The 23,998-nt window shown below is 34.8% G+C and overlaps 1 protein-coding gene across 1 annotated transcript in view; it reads right to left on the bottom strand.

Annotated features, from left to right (window-relative positions):
• The window catches only part of Atp2c1_3 (calcium-transporting ATPase type 2C member 1), a 133,095-nt gene extending 109,733 nt beyond the window's left edge, over positions 1-23,362 (bottom strand). The window contains exon 1 of the mRNA XM_011197509.3: positions 22,539-23,362. Coding sequence (XP_011195811.2) covers positions 22,539-22,925 — 387 coding nt within the window. The 5' untranslated portion in view covers positions 22,926-23,362. The remainder of the gene's footprint in view (positions 1-22,538) is intronic.
• Positions 23,363-23,998: the final 636 nt, after the last annotated feature.

The raw sequence follows: 23,998 nt of genomic DNA, 5'->3' as shown, positions 1-23,998 counted from the left end.
GTTTCCGTTCCAAAAATGAGTGAAACCGGGTCATAACTTCCCCTATCTCCCATATTCTTAATATTAGGGTTTTCAAACTTTCAATGGACTTTATACCATATATATGCCGAATATGTGAGTCAAATGGTTTGTTATATTAATAAAATTAAATAAATAAATTGCGAGAGTATAAAATTTTCGGTTGCACCCGAATTTAGCCTTTCCTTACATGTTTTGTTGAATTTTGTATTTGTTGTTGAAATTTTTGGACAACAGTGCTGACCACTAGCCACTAAAAATGTACATATTTCAAAGTTGAAGATTTATCTAGCAAAAATTCCACTCAAACCCTTTAGACGCCCTGTAAGTTGTATCTATTGAGGTAGAGCTAAATTTAATATCTTACCCTCACAACACACTGTTATTAAATATTTATCAACTAAACAACAAATGACAGCCATAAAAGTGGTAAATTGTGAAAAAATCGTTAAAAATGCCGACGCGAACTATTAGAATCATAAATAAAGTATGTAAAGCTTCAAGGCTTCGCATATAAAATAGGCAAACAACATAACTGAGTTGCCCTCACAAGCATACAAAATTGCTTGATGGCGGCGAAAAAGTCACACAAAACTGCTGCTATCTACACTTAGACCTATCAACCCTTTAGCGGCATGTTGCCGTTGGAAAAAAAAGGTGAAAATGTTAGAAATTGCAAAATCATATTGTGGATAAATAAAATTTATAAAATTTTTTCAGACGACATAACCGCTTCGTAGCGCGTGCGTATGCGTATTTGCGTGCATATGAGTATCAAGCAACTAAATCGTGGCATATGCAAAGGCGCATAGTGAAAGCTGCTGCCATAAGGTAGATGCTACAGCACAAAAAATGCCACAGCTCAACGCATAAAGCACACATGCAATCAAACATATTTTGCTTATTCACTGTTATTCCACACATGCCAATGCTGTTGCAGAAATATGCGACCATATGCTGATGATGAAAACGTGCATGGCGGTGCTTCAAATGTATTCTATAGCGTAGGTTGTGAGTTTGTGTACCTCAGGCGAGCAAAAATTCCTTCAGTTGCACATATGTTGTTGTTTACGTGTCATTTGAGCTTAAAGTTTTGATTAGAAAGTAGTTTGTTTGTACACTGAACTTGTGGAACACCCATGTAATTTCAACTCACGAAAACTAATCGCACTAAATTTTGTTGCTCAACGTATGGGGACACTTTTGAAGTGTTAAATAAGCATGAAAGTACTAAAAATTACCTGAAAAATTTATTAAAAATGCTGATTTTAGAAATGAAGCTACTGAAATTTATACAAAAATCTTCGCAGTGAAAAATAAATTGCTTTACAATTGAGTCAAAAACTCTTAGAGCTCAATTTTGAAACCCGAGAACTTCTCAGCTGTCATATCAAAACCATCAACCGATACAGTACACATTTCTTTTCATCAAAACCATCAACCGATCCTGTACACATTTCTTTTCATCGTCAGCATACTGAAAATCACCCAACTTCACTCCATTCGTGTAAGGACATATCAAAATTTTCACAAATAATTCTTTATTTCCTCTCTCGTAACGCAGCAAATACGTAGGAAATTATATTTCCTGCCATAGCTGCATACTTCAGAGACTCACACACACCACACACCTGTGCATATATGACACTCAAAGGCGTACATACACACACAGAAACCAACTTCATACTGCTTTGCAGCACACGGCAGAGACACACTACTCAGCTCAACTCAACTACATACTCAGCGTGTCCACTTTTACTAGTTGTTACTGTCCACAAGCTGCTCACTCCACTCCACAGCAGCTGCTACTGCTGCTCATTTCAAGTCCAATTGAATTTCTGTTTGTCCTAGAGATGACAACTGCCAACTTCATAGCAGGCAAGTAGCTGTCGGCGACCACTAGCATTGCTGGCATTTCAAGCATTACAGGCAGTGTTGTTGTCGGTGGAGGAGGGAGTGTGAAATGTAAACACGAAAATTTAAACTTAAATTTGTGAGATGGTGAAAAGTGATAGCTTTGTATTGAGTAATTGAATGTAAGAGAGAGCGTACTGGATGTTAAATAGACTAAAGAGAATATGCAAATATCAAAGTAAGAGTTTTGTATGGTCCACTGTCAGTTGTCAGCTGTCAGGTTGTCATAAGTCAAATTATTATTTAAGCCAGCCATCTTCTGTATATTATAATGTATTAATAAATATCCAATATGGTATATTAAATGCAATTTGACACTTGTCATTTGTCATTTGTCAGCTGTCATATGCCATTTGCTTATTAATGCAACTTATTGCGCACGCTATCTGTATCTGTATATAATCTTACCTATTTCTAATGTTTTAAAAATAACCAGTATGCTAAATTATATGTCATTTGAGATCTGTCATTTGTCAGCTGTCATATGCCATTTGCTTTTTAATGGAACTTATTGCGCACGCTATTATCTACATTTGACATTATTTAAATGTATTGTCTTAATAAATATCCAATATGCTAAATTATGTCTTTTGAGATCTGTCATTTGACAGCTGTCACATGTCAAAATTGAATATCAATTAAAATGAGGTAAGTTAAAAAATAATATTTCTTTGCAATCAAACCCACAAATCGAATTGCTAACCAAATTTGAATTACACTTGAAAATGTTGTCAATATTTACCGTTATACCTAATAGGAAGGATTTAAGTACTTTATATTGAAATTATAATTACGTAAGTCGTTATCTTCTGTATATGAACTTATTTAAATCGAATGTATTCAGTATGCTAAATTATACAAAATTTGTCAGCTGTCATATGTCAGCTGTCACATATCAAAATTGAATATCAATTAAAAAGAAGTAAATAAAAAATTATTATTTATTCGCAATCAAACCCACAAATCAATTTTCTAACCAAATTTGAATTACACTTGAAAATATTGTCATTTTTTTACCATTATATGGATGATTTAAGGAGTATCTATATTAAAATTTTAATATTTTTAATCCTCTTGAAGTTGGTTTTTGCATCTCAACCGGCAGCGTATACCGTCATCAATGTCAATTTAAGCAGCTGAAAATTTAATAAGCTCACCTATCAGTAAGCGGAGCAAACCACAGACGCGCAAATAAACACTCACACACACATACTCGTATACTGAGGCACCCAGAGGATGTAATAAAAATTGCAACGCGAGTGTACGAAACGCGATAAGACTGAAACGTATATTGGTTGACCGCGAACAGCACACCGCAACAAAACGGAATTAAAATACGACGACAGCATATAAGAATGAAAAATGAAAATAAAAATAAAAATCACGCTAAAAGCGAAAAAAAAAATTAAAAAAAAATAAAAAAAAGAATTCTGCAAAGGAGCACTGCTTCTGCACGCTTTCCCGTTGTGTGCCACAGCCGGCGGCGGGTGTACATGTTTGCTGCTGACCAACATAACGAACAATACACAACAACAACACCAGCATATATATTGCAGCGCACACAATAGAGTGACAACAACAACAACAAATGAGAAAACACTTATGCTCTGCGATGACATAATGTTAGTGTTGCCTATTGTGTTCCGATAAAACACACTTTTTCACACTCACAGCCTCCGCTATTGGGAAAGCGAGCCAAACAAAGGAAAGTGTTATGCAATGAATATGGTAAATGGTGAGTGAAGTGGTGAAAGTGGGTTGGTTGAGTAACGAGACTGTAGAGTAACAAAGAGTGCTGCGAAATAACAATGTTTTTGGCACAACAAAAATATACATACCATATAGATGGGTTGCAGTTTATGTAGTTTTTATGCCAACTACAAGCACATATTGTCGCACTCAAACGCTGGAGAGGACCTACCCGCCCGCCTAGGCGTATGAGTAACATATGGAAATCGGCAGAGCGATAGTGAAAATGTATGCGCTTTACAATACACCTGTGTACGCCAAGGGTGAGTAGTTACCTCTGCTGCGTATGAGTTAACGCTAGATAGGCAGACACGCCTACAAAGCTATATAAAAAACGCGTCGTCCTTGTAGTTGAGCGTCAAGTTTGCACAGCAAATGGATTTAACGACATAACATGGGTACGAATGGCTTTTCAATTAATGCGGCGCGAATTCAGCGTACATCCAAAAAAAAAGTAGCGAGAAAAAGCGCTTTATTGCCTACAGACAACCATTGAGCCGACGGCACTATTGCGGCTTAATAGTTTTCGTGGAATGCTAGGCAAATGGGACCGGCGAGTATATGAGTGATGTGAGTTTGAGTTATTACCAGCGGCTTGTTTGGTTGCTAGAGTTGGCTGAACAAGTGGATTAAGGTGTTTGGGAGTGTGGGCAGTAATTGTAAAAAAAAAATATAAATTAAATTTGGTGTCGAGGCAAGTGATTTATGTAAGGCCAGAGCGCGAAATTGCTTCTGAGAGGGCACTGTCAAGCCTTCATCGGTATTAAAAAAAATATTGAAACTTAAACTGTAAACTATTTTGAGACAGCCTAATATTGTCTGAACCAACGTTTCATGAAATAAGAGGTGAAACTGAGCTTTGAAAAGAATTGATGATAATATACAAGATGTGTTCAAAAAATAACGGGAATTTTTTTATTTTTTTTTTTAATTTCGTGGATTTGGAGAGTCTAATTGTCCTGAAGTACGATAAAAATACCAGATCTGTTTGATAAAAGCTCATACTTCGTTGTTTGTTCGTGAAATCTTGCCCAAAAACAAAACTATAACGATGCCTCAGCCTCCGTATTCGGCAGACAGGACTCCGTATGACTTTTTTCCTATTTCAAAGCAAATAAAGATAACCTTAAAGGAAGTCGTTTTACAAGCATATGAAAAATAGCTGAAAGAGCCAAAGACTATAACAAAACCAGAGTTTGAGAAATGTTTCCAAAATTGGAAGAAGCGCTGACATAAGTGCAAAAGATCGAATGGAAACTATTTTTGAGGCGATAGCACTAATGGAGACGAATAAATATTTTCTTTTCCAAAAACCGAAAATTCCCGTTATTTTTTGAACGGAACTCAAATCCCTACAATTTTTTCGAAATAAAAGTTATTTTTACACATTTCTACATTACAGTTGTCATAAAAAGCTCATGCCTCAGTAAAAACACCCATATAAATGCCAAATAATTTGTTTTAAATGAATTCTTGTGCCCTCCTAAATCTTTTTTTTTCGAACAATCACTACAAGCTATTATCCCAACATTTTCAATATCATAATAATAATAGTAATAAGCCTACATTGCAACTGTCAAACAATTATGACACATTTGACAGTCGGCCTGTCATACACAACGACAGACACTCAAAATAAACGCCTCTCTAATGACAACATGAGTAGTGAAAAGTGATTACAGCTACATACAGATACTAAATGTGTATTAAAAGCACACAGATAGACGCTCAAATGACATAAAAAGGAAATTACGCACGCATACATGGCATTGGAAAAATAAACAACAACACACACATATGACAGTAGAGTATTGTGTGAGCTTGTAGCTTGTAAATGCATATTCATTTCGAAAATTCCATCTTCGATTGTCAGCAGCTGCCACAGTGGCAATGAAAGCGGAGAGTTTGTGGTTAATAGCACAAACACAAGCCGATGAGGGTGTGACAACTGACAACCGAATGGCAGGAAATTGCGGAAAGTGGGTGGGTTTTTGGTGGGTGTATATAAGCAATAAAGAGTGTGAGAGAATGTGTAGTGAAATTACATATACTCACAACACTTGGAAAACTAATATTCACATCATGTTCGAGTGAAGAATTCTTATAAACATAAGCCTGTCTATGTTCGTATATTCAAACGCATTTGTTTATTGATAGTCAAAAACGAATTTATACTTTTGCTAGATTTGTTTATTTGCTTGTCTCTCTACTAAATGTAATAAATCTGCTTTCATACATACATAGAATACATACATACCTACTCATGTGTACATTTCATATGTTCATATTAAGTTTATCAAATTCTCAAAGCAATGCATTTCCATGCAAATAAAAGCTTTTGCAAATACTGCTTCCAAAGTTATTAAACGTATGGAATTTCATTTGAATATTTGTTGTTGAAATATTGTGCAATAACTTTATTACAAAGTCTGCAGTAGGCATTTCGAATGCTTTATTTGTATTATTTGGATATTAAATTTTTGAAAACTAATCACTTAAAATTATTTTTTGATTGCACTGATTACTGAATTTGAGTAAAATATTAACATTTGCAATCAAATATGTATTATACTATTATTGAGCTTATATTAAAAACTTTAAACTATCTGAAATTATTAATCAAAATAGCAGAGAGACGAAAAAAAAAATCATTCTAATTGCTCATGTAATATATGACAATTATTATATAAAGCATTTGAGAAGTATAGAAGTGTGTTATGAGATGAATGAAATTTTTCTAGAGAATGACTGTATAAAATGAAATATCTAATAAAACATCTTTATTGTCCACAAACTCGAGATATTGTGATTTCATGTTCAAAATGGTGTGTTAAAAAAAAACGGGAATTGTGAAACTTAAAATTTCATAGGTTTGGATTGTCTAAATTTGTTTATTACATTGATAAACATGTACCTGAAATATGATACAATTTTCAGCTTATTTTGTCTGTAGCAGCCGCTAAGATTGTAGCGTTTTTAGACAGCCAAATTAATTGAACAATTAAAATGTTGATTGAGTAACCAGTTTTTGCACTTCACACTGCAGGCCATTCGATAACCGATCAGCTGTTATACATTTTTGTTTTTGCTTTTCATAAGAAGTTGGTAAGTTTCATCAGGTGATTGATATTTTTTAGCAGCTACATCTAGCGTAGCTTTTTGTTAAAAAAAAAATTCAGCCAATCGCAGACAAAGAACGTATATCGTATGTCCTTGTCGCAGAGTTGCATTTCATTTTCAAGTCGATTAAAATTGAATTTAAAATTAATGTAAATTTTTATTTTGTATGGTAAATCGATCTTAATAAGCGTTTTAATCGAGCAGAGGGCGGTTTATTGATCAATTAGCTCCTGTCTAAAAACGCTATTAAATGTGTTTTTTGAGCTTGGCAATTTTCGTTTGCTAAAATCCCACACTTCGTTGCCTGTTCGTGAATTCTTGGCCTAAAACAATAATGTAACGATGCCCCAGCCTCTATAATCGCCAGACATGACTCCGTATGAGTTTTTCTAATTCCAAAAATAAATAGAATCTTAAAGCACCCTCGTTTTACAAGCATGCGAGACATCGCTGAAAGAGCTAATATCAAAAATCAAGTTTGAGAAGTGTTTGGACGTTTGGAAGAAGCCCTGACCGAAGTGCATAATATCGACTGAAAACTAAAAAACTTAAAGGCGACAATATTAATGTAGACGAAAGAATAAATATTTTTTTTTTCAAAACATGAAAATTCCCGTTATTTTTTGAACACACCATCAAGATGAGTTCCTTTACTAAACAATTTACATTATTTTTTTTCAACGTAGTGCTTTGTTTATTTTGAATTCTGTATTTTCTAATAGCAATTTAAATTAATAAAGTTCACTTCAACCTCAAGACTCTACAAACTTGCAGCTATTCTTAACGAAATTGTTGACTCACTTTATAATTTCATCATCATTTTTAAATAGTTTATTTCAGCAAACAATAATAATAATGACAAAGTAAAGTAAAGAGCACACAAGTATGAGAGAAGACTATAAATTATTTATCGTGCCTGCGCATATAAAGCATATAAAGCGCTCCGCCACATACAAATCAACAATGGCAGTGAGGTAGAATATGAGCGCCAGTTGTGTGTGTGTGTTGAATGAAAAGGATGTTCATTTTCCCACTGAAGTTATCAGCATGCAAGCAGGCCAGTCATCCTGTTGACAGCTGCGGTGAATACGTTACCTACATATAATAGCAATGTGTGTGTGCTATGCTGGCAGGCACCCAGCCTGTGCGACCACTTCCAACCATAGAATAAGATAAACAATGGAAACTCTTTGGCCACACACCCGCCAAGTGCCATCATTATGCGTCAGTGCTGATGCCTTCCTGCCGACAGTGCGCAACATGCAGTGTTGTTGTTGTTGCTATTGTTGGTGTTCGCTTTCAGAAGACGATGTCATGATGGGTTGTTTGTAATTCAAGCATTTATTAAAATTGTCCCACAACCAATTAATGGTATTGAATGAAATTATGAGCACAAATAATGACAGCACTTTACCTTCCGCATACACACACACATACACTCACCAACACACAAATATCTGAATGTCCACAACAAGCCTACTTAGCCATTGACTGTGTTGTGCTGTGCTGTGCTGTCATTCACGAGGACACAATGTACTATGTGTGTGCCACTTTCTGCTGTGTGTGTTGACCGGACAAAGTTTTGTGTGGCCTGCGTGTTCACATTCCCGGCAGTTCATCGGCGGCAGTGGCGGTGGCACTTTTCATTGGCTTTTATGCTTCCTTTTGCTGCTCAGCTCACATTTGGCGCCTTTGTTTGCGGTGAACTTTTGTTTAGTTTGGCTCGGTTTGGTTTTTCGGTTAGTTTTGGCTGTTAACTTTGGTTTTCATACTTTTTTTTATGATTTTGCCATTCAAGCGCATCGAGCGTGGACTGTCGGTAATCATACTGCAAAGCTTTTGTGTTATGAAAATATGAGCGTGTTTTTCATTAACGTGTGAGCCATTAATTTTGCGGGCATAGATTAAATTTATGCGCACGTCAAAAGTGGACAGAAAATCGGATGGAACGAAATGGTCATAGTAATTTTTTTCTTCTTTGAATAATAACAAAGGTTTTACTACGAGGCAGGGCTGCTACGAATTCGATATAAGTGGTCGAAGATTTTATAAGAAAGTTTTATTCCAGAATTCTATAGATTCACAGTAGAAAATTTCACTAAGTCACAAAAATCTTATATAAACGAATCTAATGCCAAGCGGATAGTCAATACAATGAGTTGTTCGTTGAAAAATCTAAAATTATAATAGTTCCTATATAAAAGGTGTGTTCAAAAAATAACGGGAATTTTCGTGTTTTGAAAAAATATTTCTTCACGATGTTTATTAAAACGTATTAAGCGTACTAAATTATAACTACTACTTTTGCTTGGTCTATACACGATTTTTAGCATTAAAAAGCTAAATTTTATTTCTCACTACAAACCCAACAACCTACTATAAGACCATAGCAGCTCCAAATCCGCACCGACATAGCACTCCATTCGGACACAGCAGCGCTGCAAAGCTGCAACAACGTGCATACTTGATCCCTATCAATTAATCCTAACAACCAATGTGTAGTGGGCAACCCAAAGCTGCACACGATACATAATAGACACGCGACGTTGAGCCAGCCAACATGGCGGCCAAGCGCCCATTGAGCATTATTGCCGCGCGCTCAGCCGAGGTACATAGCATAATCCCGTGTTCTTAATGCTTCATTTTGCAATTTGTTGTGGTGCGCTAGCACAAATTAGCAGCAACAACAACAACAACATATTTCACGTTCATCAAATTGTCTAGCTCAGCTTGTGTGTGTCTGAGAGCCGTGGTAAATACACTTCAAGGGCGGATCTGCTAAGGTCGTCTGACATGGACAGCAGCTTCCTGTCGCTTATGTCTGTGAGTTGTAGCAAGTATTCTCGCAAGAGCGTCTTAATATTTATTTACGCTGTTGTTGTTGTTGTTGTTGTTGTTGTTGCTCTGACACATTCAATCTTAGCGCTTCAACTTCAAGTGGGAATAATTTAAAGTGTGTAATCGGATTACATGCTAACTGCATATTGTACTGACAGCAACGGGCAGTAACATAGCGGCATATACAGTATAAAGTAACGGGAATCGTACAATGCGAAAAAATACGGAAAAAAACAAAATGGCGGAAAAAGTGGCGTAACAAAGTCATTTTTCAAATAGTTGTTTGCGCCATTAGTTACGGTTGTGTTGTGGTGGCGGTTTGTGTTCATACGTTGCTCTGTTGTTATTTTTAACTTTCTTTATACTGCTGTTGTGCTATAAATATTATAAATTGTTGTTTTGTGTATGGAAGAAGATTTCTTGGTTGAAACTATGTTGCCATTTCTCTTCACTATTGGTGTCATTATTATTGTATGAAAAAGAAGAGTGTAAACTCATGTGCACGTCTAGTTGATCTCATGCCTTATGCTGGGTATGCTGAGGCTAAACATTTATTTTCTTTTGAACTCAATTCATTGAAGTCAAAATGTGGATTAAAAATTTTAGAGAAATATTTCACGCTAATTGTAAGCAAAGAACACGCCAAGTATGGAGATTAAGCTGATTTACTACCTATAAGTATACCCTCAGTGTTCCTGATATATTGACAATCATTAATTATAAGGTGTACTTAGCATCTGAAGTGAGAAAGATGCTTTTGTTTAATAAATATTAAAATATATTTCTTTGTTTACAACATTTTAGAAGCCGATTGCAAACTTATCAATATTTGTAAACACTTATCATATATATAATATTCATTGTATAAACTGGTTGAGAATTCTAAGTTCTAACGAATGAAATTTGTTTTTTTTTTTTTGATACAGAAGAAAAACTTGAAAGTAGAAAGATCTTATTTTCTATTTTCGTAATAAATTTGTGGTAAATTGGAGATTCGTGGATTAAAGAATCGGAGGAAAACTTCCAATACAACTGCCACAAAGAAGTACTCAAGAGTGGTAAAAATCATTTTATAAACTTACAAACAATATTCGGTAGTCTTGAGTAGCTTTCTTTTAATGTATCTGTTAAAGAGACTCTCCAAAACCTATCAAACGCACTTATTATGTTTATCAAAATGTCTTTAATGGGATTTATGATAGCAAGCAAAATACAGGCAGGACATAGACAGCATAAAAGAGTAGTAAGAAGCAAGATAAAGCGAGCAGATTGTAATGTAAACGGAATAAATAAGAAAATGATTAGGAAACATTTATGAAATATGAAAATATTTAATTTTTTTCCAATGTATTTCCACTCGCTGCCTTATAGAGGGTTTTCAATAAAAGCGCTACGGAAGTTTTTTTCGATTTCTTTTGCATGACCACCACGGGCACGCTTGCAAAAGTCCAGACGCTGAACACAACGGTACAGTTTCACATTCGATATTCGTACGAAGTTCCTGGCTAGTTGACATAGACCATAGACTTGACGTAGCCCCAGCGGCTTCAAATCGCACGACCCAGGCGATCAATTGACTTGGGACATTTCGTGAGATAAACTTGGTCTTCAATAAATCGATTGTGACATTCGCTTGTGGCGCCGTCCTGTTGGAACCACATATTGTCCAAGTCCATATCATCCGATTCAGCCCAAAAATATTCGGTTATCATTGAGCGGTAGCGATTCCCAATCACATTAATGTGCTGGTCTTTATCAGCACGGAAGAAGTACCTAACTGTAATTTTTTCGGGATGCAATGGGGACTCATGGAGTACAAAGTGAGTATTATCGCTGATTATGATTTTTCGAAACCAGGACAATTTTCAAGTTGTTGCTCAGCCCAATTTACGAACATACGACGATTTTGGTGGTCAAGCGGTTTCAGTTCTTACGTCAATTTAATCTTGTAAGTATGTAAGCCAAGGTCAGAACGACATCACAGAAATGGCCAAAACTTGGGAACGACGCGTGAGAGACTTATTTGGGTATTCCTCAATTTATGCGCCAGCGGCACCAATATCTTCACACTACTGGCACTTCTTTGTCTCACTGTCACGGGAACATTTTGTACTGTGCCTGTGGATTTATTTTTCAACTAGACGCTCAATTGTCGATCTCACAGGACGATTATGACGACTATAACTTGGATGTAGCGCTCTTGAAGTTGAGGTCACTGACTCCGAATTGCGGTAGTAAATTTTAATAATTTCTAATCGTGCTTTCATGATGAAATGGCAACCCTGCCTGAAGAGAAATGTCAAAATATGGCGTCGTTTGCTGTTTTTATCGTTCTTTTTTTGTAGCGTCCCTATTAAAAATCCCAAAAGGCACACAACTTGATGAAAATATAATGAAATATTTGTGGTTGACCAAAAAATCATAAATAATCATAGACAAATTGCTGATTGACTTGTGTCTGTGACCTCACTTGAGTGTAAATACAACATTAAGTGTTTGGTGCTTAACCCAAAATGACCCAGATCCTACACGAAAGATTAACAAGCTTGTAACAACAAAGCCATACAATCTGACAAACAAGCACAATGGACACACAAAGGCACATGGAAAATCCGTACAAAATGCCAATATTTCATAAAGCCAACATTTTATAAACTGAGCGATGAGGAGGAGGAAAGTGTGACGCCTACTTTCGTTGGCGAAAAACATGCAATAATAAAAAAACACGCGTACATTTAATAACACAAAACCACTTGAGCGAAAGCTCTTACAAGCTTTGTGTGTAAGCTTGCTTGTTTGCATGGTTCAATGATAAATGGACCCCTTTCGTGCGAGAAAATTTTGTATTTTAATTGTAAGACATGCAAAGTGTAGTTGCTTGTTGTTGGCGAAAAACCGCAATATATGCATAGCGGTAAACAGTGTTGTAAAACATTTTAAACACAAAAGTAAACAAACATGTAAATAAGCCAGTGTGTGAATCAACAAAAAAGAAACAACACTGCAAAGTGTAAGTAAACATTTAAAATCCATATATATTGCTAATATTATACACGTGTTTATCAATGTAATCACTTGAATGTGCCCTGTGGCTTGTTTAATGTAGCATAAAAAATATATTGCCTACATTCAGGCGCACCAGCTAGCTGCTTGTGTAAACAAATTTGTTGAAACTCATTCGAAAATATTAAAATCGATATTAAAAAATTGTTGTGCAGCTTAGGCGGATATTTGATTTGTTAAGCTGATAAAATTGTGTGCAGGACGCACACGCCCCTAAATGTATGCTAAGCGAAATAGAAATGTTAATATTACATGAATTTTGGCGTTGGAATTTCAATGTTTATGTGAGCGGAAGCTGGTATATATGAGGCAGATGAAAGGGGCGTGATAAAAACAAGTGGAATTTCAATAAATGAAAACGCCAGTGAAGAATTCAATTGAAATTTTTTAGTTTTTTTTTCGAAATTGGCGGATATTTGGCTTTACAAATATTTGGCTATTTATACTAAATAAGATAGTAAATTGAGTCAAAATATAATCTCAAAATTATAATTTTCGAATTTAATTAAAGAATAAGTAAGGAGGGACTAAATACGGGTGAAACCGAATATTTTATACAAATTAAAAATTATTTATTTTTATTAAGAAATTTTATTAATAAAGATAGATAACGAAAATCAATAGATATACTATAAGAGGGATAAAGAGTTACTTGGCTACTTGCGCTAATTTTTGCCATGAAGCTACTTCATATCGAATATTTTACACTTTCACTGAATTTTGCTATGTTATCTAACATATTAATCGATATATACGCTATAAAATCCACTGGAAGTTTGAAAATCCGTATATGAGGTTTACGGGAAGCTAAAGGAAGTTTTGACCTGATTTTTTTGGCACAGACGCACACTATTATCTGGGAAAACAACTCCTCTGAATTTCGTTAGAATATCTGAGAGATTTATCGATATTTTTGGTCAAAAATAATACATAGGCAATGAGGTCTCTGAGTATCAAATGGTCATAGGCATCTCCTATGTAATATTTGTAATATTCCAATATCTTAATTAGTTCTAGATTTATATAATAGCGTTTTTAGACAGCGAAATTAATTGATCAATTGAAATTTTTATTGAGAAAGCTTTTTTTGCCTTTTACAATGCCGGCTCGATAACCGATCAGCTGTTATACATTTTTGTTTTAGCTTGGCATAAGAAGTTGGTAAGTATCATCAGCTGATTACTAGTTTTTAGCAGCGACATCTACCGTAGCTTTTTTTAATTAAAAAATTCAGGCAATCGCAGACAAAGAACGTAAATCGTACGTCTCTTCCGCAGAGTTGCATTTGATTTTCAAGTCGATTAGAATTCAATTAGAAATAAATGTAGATTTTCATTTTGTATGGTAAATCGATCGTATCGTTTTAATCGAGCAGAGGCCGGTTAATTGATCAATTAGCTCCTATCTAAAAACACTATAATGCAAGGTTAACGAATCAATTTAAATTAAAAATTTAGTTATATTAGAAGTAGGCGTGGATGATAAATATAATCATTAACAAGATTATATTCTGAGCTCTTTATGACAATCCTACAAATTCTATACACAAATCAGATGAGATTTTTCACTTTTCATTTGAATATTAGACTGTTACGCTTCCACCATGATACAATTACTTTTAGTCCACTTCAAGCATTGTCTTCTTTATAACCATTTTCTGCAATAGCAAGCCAGGAAATGAACAAAAAGAAGGACATTTCAAAGCAACAACAATTCCAATTCATAAAAATCACGACGCCTACACTACTTACAAATTAAATTAAATTAAATTTACCAAAAATGACATTTATCTTGTACAGACATAATAACAACAAACAAGTGGCAATAAAATATAAGTAAGCAGGGACAACAGAGGGACAGTCCACGAGCCGCAGGATATATGTACAACTTCAGTTAAATGTTAAAGCGCTACAGCTAACGGTAGTGAGGTTGTGTGTCATGAATGCGGACTAACACTTTAGACAAATAGCAGCAAGTCGCGAGTCGTCTAAAAGCAAATCAACAAATTTTCGCTGCCAGCCTACATACATTCGTTCATTACCGTTAAGTTGATTTTTTCTTTTTATTTCATTTATTTTCTAGTGGTCGTACTCATTTGTCGAGCGCTCCAACGCTACGAATTGTGTACGCGTAATTTAATGTTGCATAGCCACTTAACGGTTGTTTGTTGTTGTTGTTGTTGCCGCACAACAGCGTTTGTGACAGCCAATTTTATGTTTTAACGAAATTTTTGCCGAAAAATTAGGCAGAAATGTGAAAAGGCCGCGAAGATGAAGTGGACGAAAGTGCTACCCACACACACTCAGTGGCAGCGGAGAGCTAAAGCAGCAACGTGCTTGTGCATGTCAACTTGCTTCTTACTTTTGTGGCAGCACTACTGCCTGCCTGCCTCGGTTTGGCAGTTCCTGGCATTGGGTTCATTGTTGTTTTCGCGGTGGCATTGAGGTTTGGTATGTTTGCTGCGGCTTCCTGATGATTGTGCGTGCGTGGAAGCCGCGGCGCTTGTCACTCACAACACACTGCCGCTGTGGCAGCAGGGCGGACAGACCGTAGTGTTGCGCAGCGTAAAAATGTATAATGTCAGTAAGGAGTGGAAAATAATAAAATATAACGCAAATACACATAGTTATAATGAGCAAGCGCGTAGAGCTCAAGCACTGCATACCTTTTTTGCGCGCTTCACATTACTTGCTGCGCGTTAATGGCTTGCTGTTGCTGACAATGACAATGATGATGATGACGATGTGCGACCACACTAACGTCATTTAGCGCGCACCACATTAATGCATTATGTCTTTAGAGTGTATTTAAAATTGTAATGAGTCATGAGAGAAATTAAAAATACTCTTATACATATATACTGTATATATAGATATTGTGTGTATCAAGATTAAAAATGTATAAAGTAAATATATAACTTTCGCATTGTTTTTGCTTGCCTTAAGTGAAGCAAATAACGTGAGAAGCAAATTAAGCCAAACGCGCCTTGCCGATTCAGCTGTAGCTTATTTGTAAATAATTACTCATACGCCATGGCGTATCACATTTTTTAATTAATAAAGCAAGCGACGTTAATTTCTGTAATCAAGCGATTTTTGGCAGATCGAATTAATCTTTGATGAAGGAATTATGTGTAACAGGAAGTGATTTACTCATGATTGTTCAATTGAATGTCCTTTGGTATATATAAAGTAGTTATATAAATATGTTGAGAATTGCTAAAGTTGATTGCTATTCAACGAAAAAGTTCGAATTTTAGTAGCAAAGGTAGGTCTTATTGTTTTTTATTAAAATAATACGTTTCGACTATCTTAGCGGAGCACTTTTATCCCAAACTCACACAAATTTCTATACAAAAGTAATACCAAAAATCTTCAATAGATAGCGCTGGTGTCAATAAACATATGTATTCAATAAAAAACGTATTTATTTTACTGTGTGTTCAAATTGATTTTTATTAAAAAAACAGTTACGTTTAGACTATCTTAGTGAAGCTCTTTAATCTCAAGCTCACAAAATTTGTTTATAAACAAATACCAAAAATGTGCAATAGATGGCGCTGGTGTCAATAAATGTATATATTCAATAAAGAACGTTATCATAAATACGTAATAATTTCAACACAAAATGTGTGTGCAAAAACAAGAGGAATTTTAAATTTTCCAATTGTCCAAAATTCCCGGAAGTACGTTAAAGTTAGACGTGCTTTTATGAGCTTGACGATTTTCGTGTGTTAAAAGCTCTCCTTCCGTTGCTTCTTCTTAAATTTTTGGGCATAAAATAATACTGTAACGATGTGCCAGCCTACATATTCGCCAGAGAGAGCTCCGTGTGACTTTTTTCTATTTCCTAAATTAAACTTAAGACATTGTTGTTTTACAAGCATACGAGAAAACGCTGAAAGAGCGAAATGCTCTCCTAAAAATCGAGTTCGAGGAATGTATCGACGATTAGAAGAAGCGCTGGCATAAGTGCATATACCAAATGGAGACTATTTTCAAGCGACAACATTAATTTAGACGTATGAATAAATATTATTCAAAAAACGAAAATTCCCGTTATTTTTTGAACACACCTTATATGTTAAAAATTGCGATTACATTCTGCTATCTATCGAAAATTATCGAATTTTAGTAACAAAAGTACATTTTCTGAACTTTAAACAAGAAAAAGAAAATAAAAAAGATCATTTTGTCTCAGCCCTTTAACCTCAAACTTATTTAAGTTTATATTATGAAATTACCAAAATCTTCGATAGGTGGCGCTGTGGTCAATAAATGTATTTCTGCAATAAAAAACGTATTCATGATACTTATATTCATATTAGTTACACGGATTGAGACTTCTAGACATCTAACACTGATGGCTACTAAACTTCGGAATTAAGTCAACATTTTTCTGGATCTTTAGAACTAATTTGTATTGAGATAGAAGACAATTCCAGCTCAACAAATAAAAGATTATACTTCTACTGAAATTAAATCCATAAAAATAAATAGTAAAACTGCCGAACCACGCCCCTAAACTAAAAAAAAGAAAAACTAATAAAACTTGAATATTCAAATCATATTTTACGACTAATATAATGGTTTTTGAAAGGTTGTATAACGCATATAATTTCAGCAATACAACCGCATACAACTACTAAACCCATGTTTGACTGCCCGGCTGCGAAAAATCTATAAAAAATCGCGTTAAAAACCACAAAACATAAGCATTAAAAAGCGTCACAAAAAGCACAACACTTTGACGCGCAAGCAGACATACTCGTACAAACACCGCCAGCTTATTTATTTGGTGACCATAATCAGCATAATAAAATATGAATTTGCACATTTGCACCACAACACGCGAACTCGAACGCATGTGTATATACATAATTAATTTGAAACAAGCAAAATTAATATGAAAATAAAATACAAACAAAACATTTGAAAATACCAAACACACACACACATGGCGCGGGCATTAAAATGCTGCTGATGTGGCAAGTACGTATGAACGCCACTAAATGTTCGCAGCAACAACGCGCGTTAGCCGCAACGCTTGCGGTTTGCTGCTGGCGTTGGCGCTCGGCCAATTACATAAGCAAACTAATGGGCGTGTGTGGGTGTGTTGGTATGTGCGCCTATGTGTATGTTAACTTTTCAACAAACTTTTTATTTGAATTAAAAACAAACACACACACACAAAACACTTTTTTCACAGCGCCACGAAAGGATTGCAGGCAGGCTGGCAAGGCTTCACACATCATCGCCAACATAATTAAATAAACCATAAAATTAAATGATTACATTTAACAGCTTCCGCCTAATTTAAGCGCACATTAGCTTGTGTGTGTGTGTATTGAAATTCTCACAAATACAGACACACACACATATTGGTATACATTTGAGTTTAGTAGACTTCGAAACATATGCCTGTCTGCTCTTGATTTATGACAGTCAAGCAGCAGCGGAAGTTGCACACAGTCTGACTGCCAATGATGTGGCAGCGTCATTGCGTTCGCATGTGTCGTGCAGTGCTGTCAATCTTCTACAGAGCAGAAGCGAGGGAAGCCGCAGCTCAAAGTTAGTTTTGAAAGTCAACAAATGAGCTGAAATTAATTTCGGAGAAGTCATAAATAAATACTGTATTTTTGCAGCAGCAGCAAGCATTTCGAGGCAAATTGTGCACATAAATAAAACAACAGGCGCACGTAAGTATGTGGCAGTTGGTTATAAATTTCATCATTGTTTTAAAATATATATTTTAGTCTGAATTTTGAGTGAACAAAAGTTATATTTTTTATGACAGGAATTGTTTATAATAATGTTATAAATTTCGCCATTGTTTAAAAAATGTATTTTTCTCCGAAACGTGATAGATGAAAAATAATATTTTTTATGTTAAGAATTGTTTATAATAATATTATACAACACTCAACTGAGTTTTTGGATCAAACAAAAATTTTTCGATTTTTAAAATTTTTAAATCCTAAGTAAAAAACGTGTATTCTTCGATTTTCGAAATTGGCCTCCAAAATGGAAATATTTGAAATTTTCGAAGTTCGAAAAATTTTCGAAGTTAAAAAAAACATATTAATATTGCAGGATAAAGTTAGTAAAAATAAAAAATATGGATATAAACTATCTTTTTCTATTATTTCATGGCTTATATGACAGCTGCTGTCAAAGTTGGATTTTGGAAAATAATTAAAATTTTATATTTGAAAAATATTGATCCAATTTTTGAAAGCTTTATATGGTTGTGAATGTGTTTAAACGGCATTCCTCCTGGTATGCGTATTTATTTAATTTCAGTATAAAAACATCAGTATATTTTTGCATATTTTTTGGAATAAAAAAATTAAAATATTTTTTTTTTAAGGATACAGCTTTGATCCCTTAAGAATGTTGATAATGCCTATATTTTTACTAAATTATTTAAGTTATTAACCTACAATAATTAATAATGGCGTTTCTAATCATCTAAATTTCAAATTTCGAAGACGAATATTTCCATTCGAACTTAACTTCGAAAAACGGATATATAAGCTTTTGATACTAAGTTATCCTAAATATAATTAATATTGGCGTTTATAGACGTCTAATTTTCGAAATTTCGAAGGCGAATATGTCGATTCGAACTTCACTTCAAAAAACGGAGAAGCTACTTTTCTTCATATGACTTTCGGAAAAAAATGTTTTGGTCCAATATTCTGAAGAAAAGGCGATTTTAGCGTAGAGTGGAATAATGTGTTACAACAATTTGGTATTTGAAAGCATTTGAGGCAAGCCATCAAATAATAGCTTCGATAAATCAGTTGAGAATTGCTAGCATTGGGGAAGGAAATATCCAGTTCTCATTATGCTGTTATTGAATTAAAAATTTTGCGATGTAGAACTTGACTTTTACCAATTCATAATTAAAAAGGTTCTTGTATCAAGAAACTGTTAAGATAGGTTTCAAGTAAAAACGACTCCCATAAGAACATCTTTCGTTTGATATTGTGATTTAGTAGTATAATTATGCGAGATCTGAGGCTGAAAATCAGACTGTTCAGAATCTAAGACTCGTGTCCGACCGTTTTACTAGATTTGCATCAGTTACTATCGGCTGAATGATAGTTGAAAACGAGCTGAAGCTACTTCACATCTCTTAGACATCTTTGAAATAAGGGTCTGGAATGTATTTTGGATGGTATAAGAGAAAATAGATTAAAATATTATTAAATTCACATATTTTTTAGTCCTTAGACAGCAACTGGTGTGATTGAAGAGGCAAAATCTGAGAACCATATACGAGAAAGTTTCAATGGAAGAAATATTAATGATCTAAATAAAGAAATTTACACCAAATCTAGAGAATTTAGAGAGTCTAACTACAACAAATAGACTTATTATCCATACATGAAAGAAAAAGACACTAGAAAACTGGCTTCGGATAAACTTGAGTGAACGCTTAGAAATGTTCTAATAATTTTATACAACAAACTTCAGTATAAGATCTAGAATACCCTTACAATTTTAAAATATATATTAGGTCTACAACTTTGCTTCCGCTGTTTTCCAATAGATGTCTCTAGGGTCAAGCACTGGTCGATTAAATCGTTTTATATCGATCTTGGACATTTGTATCAACATTAACCCAACAAAATATTTGTAGAGATCTTTTTGCATCCCAAACTTATTCTCAACTGAAAATGTCACTTTTTGAGCCGAATTCTCGACATTTGCGGGAAATTTTGCTTTTATTTTTTTAATTCCAAGAAAAGTGCGACTGAGGCTCATCGACATTTTTAACCGTTTTTATACAAAAAAAGCCTTAAATTTACAAAAAAAAAACGGCGGAAGCAAAGTTGTAGACCTAATAAGTACCTACTATTTTTCTGAACTAAACTTTCTTTGCTGGTATTTTTTATGTAACCCTTTTTCTTGCAAAAATCCTTCACAAATCAAAGAGCTAAGTGAACGCAGCTACAAAGTTTCGACACACAAATCTACTGATTACCACCATTAGGAGCATCAACTCAAACGAAAATTCACTTATTTTAATACAAATATAATTTACCACTTTACACTCGATGCCACAGAATGGCTGTCAAAGTTTTCAAGGTTTTTGATTGTAATGAATCGGTTTCACAACCAAAACACACACTTGTAGTGGTATTTGTAGAATATGCGGAAGCGTCTTTGCCACCACAGAAATATGTATGAAACTCAAGAGGAATTTTTGCCAACAATGGAATTTCTTGATGATGAGAAGAAAAAACACACACATTTCAGTGAAATTCAGTGAGTGTAGGGGTAGTGAAAGGGTAGAGTGTGTACAAGCGTCAGACAAAATTAGGTATGATAAGCTTGAGACGGGAAATGTGTAAATATTTCTGGCAAAATATTTTGGTAAAAACTTCAAACAAAAAACGTAACACATGAATGAACTTGGCAAAGGATATGGAAAAAGTTTTCACTTTTCACATTATGAATACAAACACACATGCAAAGTAGAAAAGTTTGCGCAACTGCATGCATATTGTCACAGGATACTCTATAGTACGAGATGCCTTGAAGGCAAGTTGAGAACTTGAAACTTGAAGCTTATGTGTATTGCTGATGACTGTCATATGTATGTATGTATGTCTGCATATATGGTGGTGAGCAGAAAACTTATAAAAGCATAAATATACTTGCAATGCAATGGATTAAATTAAGTGAAATTTTGACAAAAGTTGTAATAACATTGAAGTGAAAACTAGAAGTAGAGATATGAGAGGGTGCAAAAGTGAATGAAGATACTCATAGTATATATTTACATATGGATTGTTAGTTATATATGTCCACTTCTTGCTTCTTCATTTGAATATTGCTAATAAAGAATTTATAAAGTTTACTGACTGATGCCACCCTTCATTTATTTATTTATTAAGCACTTTGGTCTGCACTTTGCTACCCCCATTAACGTTTATACGAGGGCTGCTATATATGTTTCTGGCCTAGGCAACACTAAGTGTTGCCAGGTGCAATCTGACATTTCCATTGGAAAGTTTGACATTTTTTAGCATAACATCACTCAAAAGGCTCAAAAAAAGTGCTTCGAAAATTGGTTTGCGCGCATGCAAAAGCGTATAAATCTTGATGGAGAATATTTTGAAAAACAATAAAACCATATTCGTTGATAAATATTCCTATTTTCATTATTAGGCCAGAAATATATATAGCAGCCTTCGTATACACCATTATCGGTGTGTTGGTATGTAATTACATACATATTGTTGGAAATTTAATCGAATCGATTGATTTTGTTTTTTACATACTTTCAGTGTATATTTTACATACATATCTACAAGGTGACACTGGCAAATGGCACGTTAACGAGAGGCTTACCATTAATCTACGTCAATGAAGTATTTTCAGTTTTTAAATATTAATGGTAGACCCTTACATTTAGGTTGAGGGATTTTTTTTTCAACCTTTTTGTTGATATTCGTCAACTGCTTTGACATTTTTGGTTTGAGATTGCATTGTTATTGTTTTTTACAGCAAAATTTTGTTTAGGTAAATTGTTAAAGAAGGCTTGGCGACGAACACTTAAAATTGATTCATAATAAATTTGATCAATATAGATTGAAATTGACAGTTTAAGGCTACCCAATATATAAATATATAAAAAATATATATCATTTGATAGGTTGTTGCTATAATAAATATAAAAAAATGTAATCTAAACTCTCTAGCAATATTTAATATATAAAAATAATTAATTTAATTTTTTTTTATTTAAATTTTTTTTTTTTTTTATAAAAGTTCTATCTTCACTCATAAACTACTATACATAAATGCTAAATGTCCACTTACCTCGATTACACTATCGCTACCTAGACCAACTGCCACGCCAACGCCACGCACTTTCCGCTCACCGCCACTATTGGTTGACGTGGCGCCAACAACATTAGCACGCGTACCAATACCACCAAGACCGCCGCTTAAAGCTGTTGCTATTACAATTTCGTCCTCTTCGTCGTCGTAAACGTGCGCCTCCAATGTATTGGCTGCGTTTTGGTCACCAGTTGCACCAGTTGTTGTTGCTGTTGTGCCGTGCTCTTCGTCGTCTGTATCGTCTGCCAAACCAATGCCAGCAGCTAAATTAAATTCATCCGAAGCACTTGCATCCACATCCAATTGCTCTTGGAAACTTAAATCTAAATCTTGGGGTAATTTTGCATATTTGTTGTGACTTTTCATTTTCCAAACACGACGACGACACGCTGTGTTTTAAATGTTGATTTGCTTATTAGCTGTTACCCAACAACAGCAAATAATGGTGACGAAAGAGGGTCAGTACGTAGACGGATGAGTCATGCGTGCGGTGAGGAGAGTGAGTTGTAAATGCGGTGTTTTTTTTAGTTTGTGGAAATTGTAACGGTTTTTAATTCGTTATTGTTTACGGCACACTGTTAAATTATTTTTACCGTTTTTTTTTTGTATATTACTTTTTGTTTTTTTATTAATTTTTAAAAAGTATTTCACACACTGAGTCTCAAGTTACTGTGTGCAACGCTATGCACTAAATGACAACATCGCTTTATACGCCAGTGGCACACACAGTGTTTGCTTAAAACCAAACAAATGAGCACAATCGATTTTTCGTCGCTTTTAATTGTCGCTACTCTTGTTCTTTTTTTACTTTATATACGTATTGATTTTTGCGTTTATTTACTTTTGTGCCAAATATTTGTTTTTCGCTTCAGCAGTCCGTGCGCCAACAGGTTACGCCTCAATGCAGCACTCCAGCCACTACTTCAATAATTTATAATGAATTTGGCAGCACTGTCCTTATTATTAACACAAACGTATTGTTTTTAACACACAAATACACACACAGTCAATATTCGGTTGATAGCATTTCCGGCGGAAGAAAGTCTGCCGTGGAATGTTTAAAAACCCTCAGCAATGCCACAAAAAACACTAACGTCAGTTGAGCAATTCAAGGACACGACACGTAAGTGATTGCACCACTAACAAAAATCAACGTTCAGATTGCACATGCCAGCACAGCGCAGCCATGTAGACAATGCTGTCGCCGTAGTAGACGTCAACGTCAACGTCGCCGTCGCTGCGAATGCTGTTACGCCGCTGCACTTGCGGCAAGATTTTACGCCTCAGCGGTGCACTAAAGCGATTAGGAAACTGCAAAGACGTTCACTTGCAATGACATACAAGCCAAGCAGCATTTGCAAGCGACGAATGAAGTGCCTACATATGTACGTACACACGGAAATACTTTCACTGCCGCCACCGAATGGGAGTCACTGGGC

Source organism: Zeugodacus cucurbitae, chromosome 4 (assembly GCF_028554725.1).
Source record: "Zeugodacus cucurbitae isolate PBARC_wt_2022May chromosome 4, idZeuCucr1.2, whole genome shotgun sequence".
NCBI lineage: Eukaryota > Metazoa > Arthropoda > Insecta > Diptera > Tephritidae > Zeugodacus > Zeugodacus cucurbitae.
Note: the sequence above shows the minus strand (reverse complement) of the source record. Positions and strands in the feature narration are given on the sequence as shown.